The 13,400-nt window shown below is 37.0% G+C and overlaps 1 protein-coding gene across 5 annotated transcripts in view; it reads left to right on the top strand.

Annotated features, from left to right (window-relative positions):
- The window catches only part of YEATS2 (YEATS domain containing 2), a 98,606-nt gene that overhangs the window by 53,018 nt on the left and 32,188 nt on the right, over positions 1-13,400 (top strand). For all 5 annotated transcript variants that reach the window (XM_076003599.1, XM_076003594.1, XM_076003584.1 and 2 more), the window contains exons 13-18: positions 152-252; positions 1,486-1,593; positions 2,100-2,282; positions 9,784-10,042; positions 11,228-11,389; positions 12,932-13,113. In XM_076003599.1, coding sequence (XP_075859714.1) covers positions 152-252; positions 1,486-1,593; positions 2,100-2,282; positions 9,784-10,042; positions 11,228-11,389; positions 12,932-13,113 — 995 coding nt within the window. The remainder of the gene's footprint in view (positions 1-151; positions 253-1,485; positions 1,594-2,099; positions 2,283-9,783; positions 10,043-11,227; positions 11,390-12,931; positions 13,114-13,400) is intronic.

Below are 13,400 nucleotides of genomic sequence, written 5' to 3'. Positions count from 1 at the left end.
TTTCCATAATAGTTTCAGGCTTGTGGGTTTTCAACCCTTAAAAATGAAAAACAAATAGTAGGAAAGAGGGGTGTTAGAAAATGCTTTAAAATTACATTCTATAAATTTTACTTTGTTAATACACTATTTTTAAATCTGCCTTGTCTATCAGGAAGTCCGACAAACAAGCTCTCCACGGCCCAGGTCTCCCAAGGAACAGGTTCTCCTATTCCTAAAATTCATGGAAGTAGTTTTGTAACATCTAATGTCAAGGTAACACTCTTAATGCGTTATTGCACTTTGCTAGTTTCTAAAGACAGTATGTTTAGCCTCAGCAAGAATGCATCAATTGATGGCACAAATTCCATAAGGTAGAGTCATCAAGCTGATAAATATCTTGAAGATCACCTACTTCAGACTCCACTACCTTGCTTTGATCTTTTCCTACTATAGAAAATGCTTTCCAGAACTTCTTTCAAGTGATCACTCAGTATCTATTTGAAAACTTACTGTGATGAGGAAGTGGCCTAGTTTATTTACTTATTTATTTGAATAGCTTTGTTAAAATAATTACCTTGAGGGTCATAACTCTGCCAGTTTTTTTTTTTTTTAATGTTTGTTTTTGAGACAGTGTCTTGTTCTGTTGCCCGGGTTTTAGTGTAGTAGCATCATCTTAGCTCATTTTAAATCATTATTAAAAAATTTTTGCTTGTATTCTGAGTATTTATTGAGTAAATTTTACAAATCAAGTTGTGAGTACTATTAAAAGAGATTATATACTGAAACATTTTAACTGCCTGTTTATTTAGTCCCTAGATTCTAGGGATATAAAAGAAACAAAATAACAGTCCTTGTCCTTTAGTGATTTACAATCTGGCAGGGAATTAAACATGCAAACCGATAAAGTCTGCCAAATATTAGCGGTAGTAAGATGCAAGTCTTTCCAGCAGGGCACAGCTGAGTAGGTTCTTACCAACTTATAGCTTTCCTTTGCATTTGGTTTCTAAAACAATATTAAAATGCACATGTAGACTGGGCGCTATGGCTCAATCCTATAATCCTAGCACTCTGAGAGGCCAAGGACATAGAATCACTTGAGGTCAAGAATTTGAGACCAGCCTGGGCAATAGGGAGACCTCTTCTCTACAAAAAATAGAAAAACTTAGCCGGACATGGTGGCTCAAGACTGTAGTCCCAGCTACTCAGGAGGCTGAGGAGGAAGATTGCTTGAGCCCAGGAGTTTGAGGTTGTAGTGAGCTATGATGATGCCACTGCAGTCTAGCCTGGGTGACAAATCGAGACTCTGTCTCAAAAAAAAAAAAAAAAAAAATTGCAGGTATGGAGGCTTGGAAGACCCCACACAGTTTCAGGCTTTTTGTTTTGTTTTTTCTTTTGGTTGTTTATATTGCTAGGGAATGTCATAGGTTTGTATCAAATATAAATGACTAGAATATCTGAAATCACCAATTTATCTTGATTGTAAAATATGTATTTTTACACACACAGCAGGAGGATTCTTTGTTTGCATCTATGCCACCTCTTTGCCCAATTGGGAGTCACCCTAAGGTTCAAAGCCCCAAACCTATAACTGGGGGACTTGGAGCTTTCACAAAAGTGAGTATTTATTAGGGCATTATACTGCAAGTCAATATGGTCTTGTTTTATAATTGTTTTTGTGGAATGTTGGAGTTCATTGACACTACTCCTACAACATGTTACTTTTTAGAATGTCTCAACTGTGAAGACCAGATTCTAGTTCTGAAATATGCTTCCGTTTATTCAGTGGTGTCCATAGGGCAGCTCTTGGAGTCCAGCAAGATGGGAATTCAGAGAGCACAAACAGTGTGTTTGTTTCTTTCTTTTGCCATATGTCACCAATCTCTAAAACAAGTAACTAGGTTGAGTTTACAAGAACACAGGATCAAGTCCATATCCTACTTTTGGTCCCTTTAATAGCTATTATGGACAGTATTTAAACAGCATTTTTACCCTTCTGGTGGAATCCTTCTTTACATATCAAGCTTCATTAATTTGTTGGTCCCTGCAAAGAGAATAGATCATATTAATAGCTTTTTAAAAATGGGATATTTATTCAGTGTCATTATCCTGTTTCTTTTAAGGTGATCATCAAACAGGAACCTGGTGAAGCCCCTCACGTGCCCACCACAGGAGCTGCCAGTCAGTCACCACTTCCTCAGTATGTGACTGTGAAAGGGGGTCACATGATAGCCGTGTCCCCTCAAAAACAGGTCATAACTGCTGGAGATGGGACTACCCAGTCACCAAAGATTCAGCCCTCCAAGGTTTGTGCTGGGTAGGCATGGGAAGGTCATCATGTAAATGAATGTTGTTTGCCTAAATAATTGACAGATGATGTAAACATTCAAGGTGACAGAGGCTGATCCCATAAAAACCTGTAGATGAAAGCCCCATTAGAAAAGCAAGTCAGTTGATGTTAACACATTGACTGCCACACCAGAAAAAAATTTTTCCTTAGGTCCACAGTGTTTTATTACGAAAATATTAATAGAATAAAAACTTGGAAAACTAAATGATCCTTTCTAAATTAATGAAAGTTTTGTTGTTTTTTATTGTTTTTCTGTGCATGAGTTATATGCAACTTGAAAAATAGTTCTTGTAGCTCCCAAGGTGAAGAGATGTGTGAGTTAAATTTGATTCACGAGAATGTGAGTTAAACACAACTCACATGGCAGTTAATGTGTTATATACCCTTCTGCTCCTATAGTAATCATTGACAAGAACTGGGGCATATATTATAGAGGGTCCTTCAAGAGGCAAAGAGACACAGTCTTATCTCTGGCAGTGAAAGTGACTGTCTTGAGACATTGCCACCTACCTAATGGTAATATAAGACTAAGAGAAAATAGATGGGGTTTGTGTTATAATGCCCTGAATATTAAAGATACCTGAAAAGAAGAGCCACAGCAGAATGTGAAAGAACTGCAAAGAAGCAGTAGAGCATGAGAAAACTTACAGTTGACTGTCTAGGAAATTTAGTACATCCTTTGTACTCGGGATAAGAAGCTAACTGCAAGAACACAGACTGTCCCTGTTTATTGCAAAGCGCATTCCTAGAAACTATGCCAGAAAACAGGAGGATGGAAATGTACTGTTTCCCATACAAAGTTGGCACACTAGAAACATGGCTTATTCACCATTAAATTGGAACTAATTGATCAACACTTACACGCACATATGGAAATAACATTCATCAGAAATCAAGCAGATGGTGAGGGTGGAGAAGGGGATGGGTAAATTTACCCCTAAAAGGTACAATGCATGCTATCTGGGGGATGGGCACACTTATAACTGTGACTAAAATGGTATAAAAGCAATTTATACAACTAAAACATTTGTACCCCTGTAATATTCTGAAATAAAAAAAAAAACAACCAAGTAACAAACATTTCAATACTTCACCCTTGCACATTACTTATAAAAGGAATTTTGACCATATAATTCATGTATGTGGAAAATAGAAAAAAATCAAAATTAAAAAACGTTTTAAATTCTTAAAAAAAACCCAGAAACACACCTTATCTTTTTCCTGAAAGTGGAGAAAGGTGCTGCCTTTGATGAAAAGGAGGGCAACTGAGGAATAAATGGGTTCATATGGGAAGGAGACAGTATGGTATAGTAAAAAGAGCTTGAGCTTTGGAATTAGAGCTTATTGCAGATCACAGCCACTTACTACTTTTGTGACCTGGGCAGATTACTTAATCTCTCTCAACCCTGGTTTTTTCATCTAGTAAAAGGAAATAATACCTCTTGTCTTTCAGAGTTGTAGGAGATGTAGATCATTGTATATAAGTCGCCTAGCAACAGAGCAGGTGCTCAGTATAGTAGCTAATGTGAATATCATGTATATACATGCACTAGTACCATGAGCACTGAACTTGTAAATGGTTGTATTTTTTAGTATCTGGAGGGAAAAATCACATATACAGAATCTTCCCCTGAAGTAAATTTTAACTTGCCAAAGGTATGTACAGAGCACAGGAAGGGCAGAAATAGAAACATTAAATCAAAGTGAAGTATTTATAACAAATACAGAGCAATGGGTGTCTGCTTTTTAAAGCTAGGAGAAGCTGGGCGCGGTGGCTCACGCCTGTAATCCTAGCACTCTGGGAGGCTGAGGCGGGCGGATTGCTCGAGGTCAGGAGTTCAAAACCAGCCTGAGCAAGAGCGAGACCCCCGTCTCTACTATAAATAGAAAGAAATTAATTGGCCAACTAACATATATATATATATATATATAAAATTAGCCGGGCATGGTGGCGCATGCCTGTAGTCCCAGCTACTTGGGAGGCTGAGGCAGAAGGATTACTTGAGCCCAGGAGTTTGCGGTTGCTGTGAGCTAGACTGATGTCACGGCACTCACTATAACCTGGGCAACAAGTGAGACTCTGTCTCAAAAATAAATAAATAAATAAAAATAAAGCTAGGAGAAAGTTAGCAATATAGAGAAGTGTGAGAGGATGAGAAGAGTTGGTGGTGCTTTCAGGTTCTAGGCTGAAGTGTGCTGTAAAAAAAAGCCAAACTAATTTCGGATTATAGTGTTTAGTTTCAGAGCCCTTACCCTCCTTACTTTTGATATCCATAATCAGGTGGGCCTAGAGTTTTTCCTAATGGAATGAAGACTTCCTCATTCTTTTGTTTTCTAGAACAAAGTTGAGGGGGAGGGCATTCATCTTGCAAGTGGTTGCAGATAGTAGATAAACTGATAGTAAAGACTGCCCTCCGGTGGCCAACTTGGGACACGGCATTTTATCAGGCTCTTGGAGAGATTAAGTGTGTCATATCCTGGAAACTTTGAAACAGTTGGCACAAGAAGGGATAAAAGTAAATCAGATACATGGAATTTTGGGAAAAAGATCAAAATAGGTCCAATATGTATGTATTGATTTCTTTTAAAGTCTTTGCTTTTTTTGTTAGTTTAGGAACATAAAAATAGGCTATCTGTAATTTATGAAATAGATTGTTAAATTTGATATGTTTAGGAGATGCAAAGATTCTTGTCTTAGGAAAAAAGTGGAACTGTTATAGCAGAGAAATCTAAATACCAGAGGCTTAAATAAATTTCTCTCTCTCACACATAAAGGACCAATAAGCAGTTTTGCTTTGGTGGTTCCATGGTCATCAAGAATCTAAACTCCTCCTGCCTTTTTGCCTGGCATTCTCAAATTTTGGTTTTCAGTTTGTGGGCTAAGATAAGCACTTCCTGTCATGTCACCATGTTCACACTTGTTGCCAGCAGGAAGGGAGTAAGGGCAAAACCGAGGGCAGGCATAGCCCTGAAAGTTACACTCATCATTTCTGCTCATGTCCCTTTAGCCAGAAATTAGATGGCCACATCTAGGTCCAAGAGGGCTGGAGAATACAGTTGTGATTCTATGTGGTCATGTCCCCAACTAAAAACTGGAGCCTCTGTTACTATATGAGAGAAAAGGAAAAAATAGATAGTTGGGGTTCAATTAGCAGTTTCTTCCACACCCCAAAAATGTTTTTCTATATGAAGAAACTTTTTATAAATATACAAGAAAGTTCTTGACTAGTAAGAAGGGTTTCTGTATCTCCACGTATCTATGGAAGTGACCTTACCTGCCTCTGTGGCCACAGAAACTCACAGGTCCCCTACAGAATGAGGCTCATGCAGTTAGAATAAAGAAATGTTGGGTATTTCAACAAGCTAGGAGAGCTGGGGGAATTTCTCACCTCCATTCTGGGCTGACTTGCTTTTTTTCTTTTTTTTTTTCTTTTTTTTTCTTTTTTGAGACAGAGTCTTGCTTTGTTGCCCAGGCTAGAGTGAGTGCCGTGGCGTCAGCCTAGCTCACAGCAACCTTAAACTCCTGGGCTCGAGCGATCCTTCTGTCTCAGCCTCCCGAGTAGCTGGGACTACAGGCATGCGCCACCATGCCCGGCTAATTTTTTTTTATATATATATATCAATTGGCCAATTAGAGCTAGGATTACAGGCGTGAGCCACGGCGCCCGGCCCATGACTTGCTTTTTTTCATTGGTTCGTTTATTTTGTTTCTTCTTTCTTTCCCTCCCTCCTTCCTTAAACAGACATAAGAGTAGAATGAATCCCATGTGCCCATTACCGAGTTTCAACAATCATCAACCATTTTGCCAATCTTATTCCTCTTCCTGGAATATTTTAAAGCAGATCCCAGATGTTATATAATTTCACTCAAGATTAGTTTCTATTTGAGTAACCGAATCTAGGATTTAAGATCAAGGTCTCTGCCTTGACCAAATGCTGAAGATAGCAACAAATGTTTGTCCTTTGGCTCTCCTTTTTCAGTCTCCACGTCAGCCCATGGAGTACCGTTCTTCATCATGGTTAGCAGCAACAGCAGCTAGGCATTTTATAAGTTTATTCTCATTTTGCTTCATGATTTTATGAAGTATATTAATAAACATCATCTGTATTTTATAGATGAGGCTAATGTTAGAGCTCAAACAGGTTAAATAACATAGCTACTAACTGGTATAACTAAACTGGGAAACTGAACTGTCTGCTTACAGAAGCCTGTGGTCTTTCCTCTTTATTACACAGTTGATCAGGGACTGTTTTCTTTACATCAGCCATATTATGAAAAAACAAAACATATGTATTTTACTGTACCCACAGTCTTTGAATAGAAACCATGTATGATTTAGTAATTATTTATTTAAAACATCCCATTCATCACTGGCATATAATTTATCATTTTATTTCACCTCCTAAATAATCCTGTTACTTTTTAATTTAGAAAGATTTTTAAATTTCAGTAAACTATAGAGAACAATAAAATCAACACCCATATATCTTCTATCCCAAGTTAACATGTTCGTATTTACCCAGATCTTTTTAAAAAATTTTTTTATTCATATAAACATTAGTTTAATATACTAGTCTAGACAGGTTGTTAGGCATAAGTACATTATACAAAAATTAAAACTAATACATCCCCCTTTAATGACATCTAGCTATATTTCTGCATATTTTATGCTAGTCATTTAATTACTTGCAAAATCAACTGTACTTGCGAATGGAGGAAAAAAGCTAAGCAATCTTAGCATCATGACTAATTTCGACTTCACAAGTACTAACCATATTTTCTTAACATAGCCGCCAACATTCAGCCCTTTTGGAATTGTGGGGCTAAGGCCAAATGAGTAGTCAGTCTGTCACCTCTCATGGAGTGACATGAAAATTTGAATTTGTAAAATTTTAAAATTTTAATTTATAACCAATTCTCATATGAATCAAATATTTTTATATTTAATATTAGAATAACAGATTTTTCTGTTTAAAGGGCAGTTTTAAAAAGGTGTCAAATATGCCCCCAATTTTTCTAGTCATATGCCAAAGATTCAGACCCTCCCTGTTCAAAAAAGGAAGTCAGTTTACCAACTCTTTGCTAATTAAAGGATGCAAAATTAAGTATTCTCAATGCCCAATAGTGAAGCACAGTTCCTCTTTTTCCCCAAAGAGTTATTGGGAATTATTAATGAAGTCAAGCTGCTGGATGACATTTGGCGATTGCAAGTGGCTCTCCAAAAGCTCAGATCTTTTGTTCTGCAAATAAAACATGACTGATAAAAGTTGTAGTCCACTTTGTTCTTCCCAGAAGCAACACTATCATGACTTTGATGTGTAACCTTCCAGTCCATACTTCTATTACATAAATATATAGCCATAGAAAACATGTAATATTTGTGTTTTAAAGCTTTTCATAGAAGATATTTGTATATATGTTTTTATATATGTCCCTTTTCACTCAATATGTATCCTTTCAGTCTTTATATGCTAAAATATATACTTCTATAGGGTGTCCCAAAAATCACGCCATACTTAGGGAAAATGGAAAATTGTTGCTAAATGTACATTTATTTACAAAATGTTTCCTTTTGGGACTCCCTATAGTTCATCCGTTTTTGCTAATTTATGATACTCCATTGTCTAATATTACGGGTTATCCATTCCTCTATCTGTACATATAATGATGTTATATGCTATAATACTAGGTTCCTAATAGTTTTTTATAATTACAAATAATGCTCCCTTGGACATTATTCTTTATGTTTCCTTGAGCACCAGTCTAAAATTTCTCTAGGATATATTCTTACAAGTAGAATTCCTACTATATGGGATATGTGAATTTTCAATTTTAGCAGATATGCCAGTGCCTCTCTGGAGTGGTTGTAGAAATTTACTTCTCTACCAGCAGTGGACAAAAGTTCCTATTTCCCCATAGCCTCTTGCCAATTCTTGGTGTTATTAGACTTTTAACTTTTTTTTCCCCAATCTGATAGGTAAAAAGCACTTCCTATTTTATCTTTTTTGCCTTAAGAAGGCAGATCGTTTGCATTTCATATACCCTTATGAAAGTCTTTTCATCTAGTTTCTGGTGAGTTCTTTTTATGAAATAGAGAGAGAGTGGGAAACAGTGCCCCAATTTGCCATTAATTCATTTCCTCTAACTGTTTACTTTGTTTTAAAAGAGCTCCAGAGTATTTTTTTACTTGAAAGGGTTCATTTTATTTTTAGAACCAGATGTTTCTAACTTTCATTATTTGGGTACTGAGGTCGTTTTTTTAAAAATCCACTTAAATATTATTCTTGCTTAAACTTTTTAAATCAAGTATCCACCTTCAAGGAAAGAAAAGGTTAGGAAGACATAGCAAAAAAGATAACTTTTCTTTTTCTCTTTTTTTTTTTTTTTTTTTTTTGAGACAGAGTCTCACTTTGTTGCCCAGGCTAGAGTGAGTGCCGTGGCGTCAGCCTACCTCACAGCAACCTCAAACTCCTGGTCTCAAGCAATCCTGCTGCCTCAGCCTCCCAAGTAGCTGGGACTACAGGCATGCGCCACCATGCCCGGCTAATTTTTTGTTTGTATATATTAGTTGGCCAATTAATTTCTTTCTATTTATAGTAGAAATGGGGTCTTGCTCTTGCTCAGGCTGGTTTTGAACTCCTGACCTTGAGCAATGTGCCCACCTCGGCCTCCCAGAGTGCTAGGGTTATAGGCGTGAGCCACCGCACCCGGCCAAAAGATAACTTTTCTTAAAATTCAGTCACAGGAAGTGTCATATAATATATATGATGTGAGCTGTTAGGAGTTATAGAGATGAAAGAAGAGATTATCATTTCAGATGGGAATAATATAAAAGTTACTGAAGAGGTTATATTTAAAACTACATACTGGAATTTATAGTTCTTATATGAGAATGTTTATTGCACAGTTCTTTATGATATAAAATTTAAAATTACCTATGTATCAAACAGTAGTGAAATGTTCTCCTACATAGACGATATTATCTATTATTTGGTCATTTAAAAATAACATTGGAAAATGCTTGTGATGTTTAAAAAGTTACAAAACTATAAGTATAGTGTGATCCCAATTCTGTGTTTTAAGATGTACCTTAGAAAGAATTGGAAGTAAATACATTAAAAATGTTTGAGATTATTTCTGAATGGGTAGAATGTTTTTCTTTATGCTTATGAATTTCCCAAATTTTCTATTAAAAATGATTTATCATCAAAGTTATAAAAGTAGGCAAGGTAAGACAACAAGGTAAGACTTTAATTTTTTATTATAATAACATCCAAAATGTAAGAAATATGGTTGTTCTTTCACATCTGTCTAGGTAGCATTCTTAAATTAAATTCGACTCTGTGTGTTATAGCTAGGCCTTTGCTCCTTGCTGGAACAGAGTGACTACTGTTCTAAGAGGTCTCAAAGGGACTATGGGAAGCAGCACTGTTGGACTCTTTTCTATTTTGAACAGGTTGTTGGAGTGCCAGTTGGGTCTACTTTACCTTCAACAGTGAAACAGGCTGTGGCAATCAGTGGTGGCCAAATCCTTGTAGCCAAGGCCAGCTCTTCTGTTGCCAAAGCAGTTGGTCCAAAGCAAGTGGTGACACAAGGAGTCGCCAAAGCAATTGTGAGTGGAGGTGGAGGAACCATTGTAGCCCAGCCAGTGCAGGCCTTAACCAAGGCTCAGGTCACTGCTGCCGGTCCTCAGAAGAGTGGATCCCAGGGTTCAGGTAACTAATAATCATGGGAGTCCTTTCAGGTCAGCTCTGTCTAAAATTTATTTTGCTAATGACTTTATCTGATATCTGATACTGTCTAAGAAAGCCCAGTTAGGTTGATGCTATAAGAAGTGTATAAAAACAGCTGTTATTCTTTTTTATAGAACATTTTACATAGAGGCGTGTAAGTAGTTTGCTTTAAATTTACACACATGCATATAGTCATCCCTTGGTATCTGTGAGGATTGGTTCCAGGATCCCTTTCTGCAGACACCAAAATCCATAGATAGTCAAGTCCCTTCTGTAAAACAATGTAATATTTGCATATAACCTATCTTCATCCTCCCCTGTACATTTTTTTTTTTTTTTTTTTTAATAAGAGATAGGGTCTTGCTTAATCACCCAGGCTGGTCTCAAAACTCCTGACCTCAACCATTCCTCCCACCTTAGCCTCTCAAGTAACTGGGACTACAGGTGAGAAACCATGCCTGGTTTCTCCTGTATACTTTATATCATATATACATTACTTATAATACCTAATACATCATAAATGCTCAATGTAAATGCTATATAAATAGTTGTTATATAGTGTTGTTTGGGGAATACCTTGAAAAAAAGTCTGCATATGTTCAGTACAAATGCAACCATCCATTTTTTTTCCCTCAAATATTTGAATATATTCGATCTACAGTTGTTTAAACCCACAGATACAGTACTTGCCAGTTAGGACACGGATACTGTACTTGCCAATTAGGACAGTAGACCTTGCCCTAACTTTGACTTTAAACAAAAGGGGGAAAATGTGTATTCATCCATAGATAGGGTGCTTGTTTAATTAATTGTCTAGCCCACAGTACTTTGAGAATACAAAGAGTCACTATTAATAATTACAATGGGACATAGGTGTAACCTATAACTGTACTGGGCAAAACCAGGAAATAGACTCACCCTATTTATATACAGATGTAAATGAGTTTATGGCAGGCTATTCTGGTCTAAATTATTTTTTAATTAGCAAGATATTTAAGAATACCAGCCTTTAAAACATTCTGCATCTAGGAAACAACCTGTAAGTTTACTGTTTGTTACTGTTTTTATATAAGATTTAGTTGCCCCTATTTTAATTTTAGAGTGTTACCTCTAGTTCCAATTTATCTTACCAGTTTTTCCTCCTTTTCTTTTCCTTTACCATTTTAGTAATGGCAACGCTGCAACTCCCAGCCACTAATTTAGCCAACTTGGCAAATTTGCCCCCTGGCACTAAACTCTACCTTACCACAAACAGCAAGAATCCTTCAGGAAAAGGAAAACTGCTGCTGATCCCTCAAGGAGCCATCCTGCGAGCTACCAACAATGCTAGTTAGTTAAATCATTTGGTTCGTGGGTCTTTGAGTGTGTTTATCTTATCCGCCTGAGAGGCAGTTTTTACCTATTTCAGGAAACATTTCTATGGTTGTTTGATGCTGTAATGGTAACATTTGCCCAAATAGATTTAAAACATATGGGTAATTTAACTAGAAGTGAGTTTACTATTCAATTTGGGATCAGGGATGAATGACTGGGTAGAGATGGCTGTTAATGCTGTGTTGGGAGAAAGTTGTCTGCATGAACTGTAAATGAAGAGTTCTTCCTTTCAGTGGCATCTGAAAATTGTCTGGTGAGACTCGAGGGAAGATCTATCTTCATTCAGTAGTTGGAAATCTGTCTTCATTTTAAGGGGAATAGGAATAGGATTAGAATCAAATGTCTCTGCCTGACATTATTTAGATGTACTTCTTAACATTTGCTGGGTTTGGAGATAGCGGAATACAGGCTGTACCGTAGTGTGTGTGTCTTAAAGCCCAAACAAGATTAGGTAGTTTATGTAGAGTTACATAAACTTTTGCTTTAATGTATAGAGGAAAAACAATTTGGGTGGTGTTGAGAAGGAAAGGGTATAAAGGAAATTATTTCCCTATGAATCAGAAGTAGAATGGTACAGTAATCAGGTTCATTAGAAATTAACCGCCCTTACAAAAAGGGAGTGTGTAAGCTTATGGCCATTGTGTTTGTTGGCTATGATGGGTCATTGTCGCTCTCTTGCACTGGTATTTTTTCCTCATACCTAAGTAGTGGCATGTCAAAAAATTAGATATGTAAGAAAATGACAATGTGTGTATTCCAAAATAAATTCAGAGAGCTACTCAGATTCTTATGCTATCCTCAGGGTCAAAATAAAACCATTGGGAAGGAATCTGTTCCAGTAATAATCACTGGAATTAAAGTGGGGAAGAAAGTCAAACTCTAATATTTATTTAGTGAATATAGTCCAGGTAGTTAGTATACATTACCTGACCAAAAGGGAAGTAAAAAGAGTCCTAAGGTTTTAAAGTGGGATTTAAAAAGCAAAGGAGAATGGGGCCCTGGAATCATTTTAAATGTGAGGGAAGTCTTAATTTTTCCCAAGTCAGGGGAGACAAAATAAGCGAGTACTATAAAATTACACTAAATCTCAGCAATTTCACTGAAATTGGATGAGATGCTAAGAAGTTTGGAAGCAACTATCTGAGCAAATTCAAGCATTGATTAAAACACTTGGCTAGAAAATGTCAGTAGCAAGGCCCTCTTTTGATCTCCCACAACTAGGTCAAAACACTTGTCAAAGATGAGTTCTTCCTTGTACTCAGAGCTGAAATATAGTCAGCTGCCATTCAATTGAGAGTAAATAGATTTCTGTCTTCTAACTCTAGGAAGTTTTCCTCACTCTTGTCACAGAATAGGTAGATAAGAGAAAAGGAAAGAAATAGGAAAGCACAAGAAATGGTGCTATGAGGGAAACATCTCTCTGGGCTTATTTGATTTCTCTGTTAAAACTTGGCTTGATACTTTTTATGATGTTGCTGTCACTCATTGTATTTTTAGATCTCCAGTCCAGCTCTGCTGCCAGTGGTGGTAGTGGTACCGGAGGAGGAGGAGGCAGTGGCAGCGGCAGCGGTGGGGGTGGCAGCGGCGGAGGAACAGGAGGAGCGCAAAGTACCACTGGGCCTGGAGGGATATCCCAGCACCTGACTTACACATCTTATATCCTTAAGCAAACTCCCCAGGTCTGGTTATTTGTGACTGATCTTTTAAATCATTTAGCTATTTGATAACTGCTTTTAATGATAGTTGATCTACCTTTACAACTCTGGGATCAGGGGTCAGTTCTAACATTTTAGCTATGTTATAAATCTATGTTGTTTTGGGCTTGTTTTGAGAGAAGACGAAATGAAGATTCAGGAAGACCAAAGTAACTTATCCACAATTTTCCTGCCAAGCTAATGGTAGAGTTTGGGTTTAAACCCAGATCTTTCTGCCTCAATGAAAGATTTCTACTAGGATAATTGCCTCC

Source organism: Microcebus murinus, chromosome 1 (assembly GCF_040939455.1).
Source record: "Microcebus murinus isolate Inina chromosome 1, M.murinus_Inina_mat1.0, whole genome shotgun sequence".
NCBI classification, from domain to species: domain Eukaryota; kingdom Metazoa; phylum Chordata; class Mammalia; order Primates; family Cheirogaleidae; genus Microcebus; species Microcebus murinus.
This window is presented reverse-complemented; position numbering and strand designations above follow the sequence as displayed.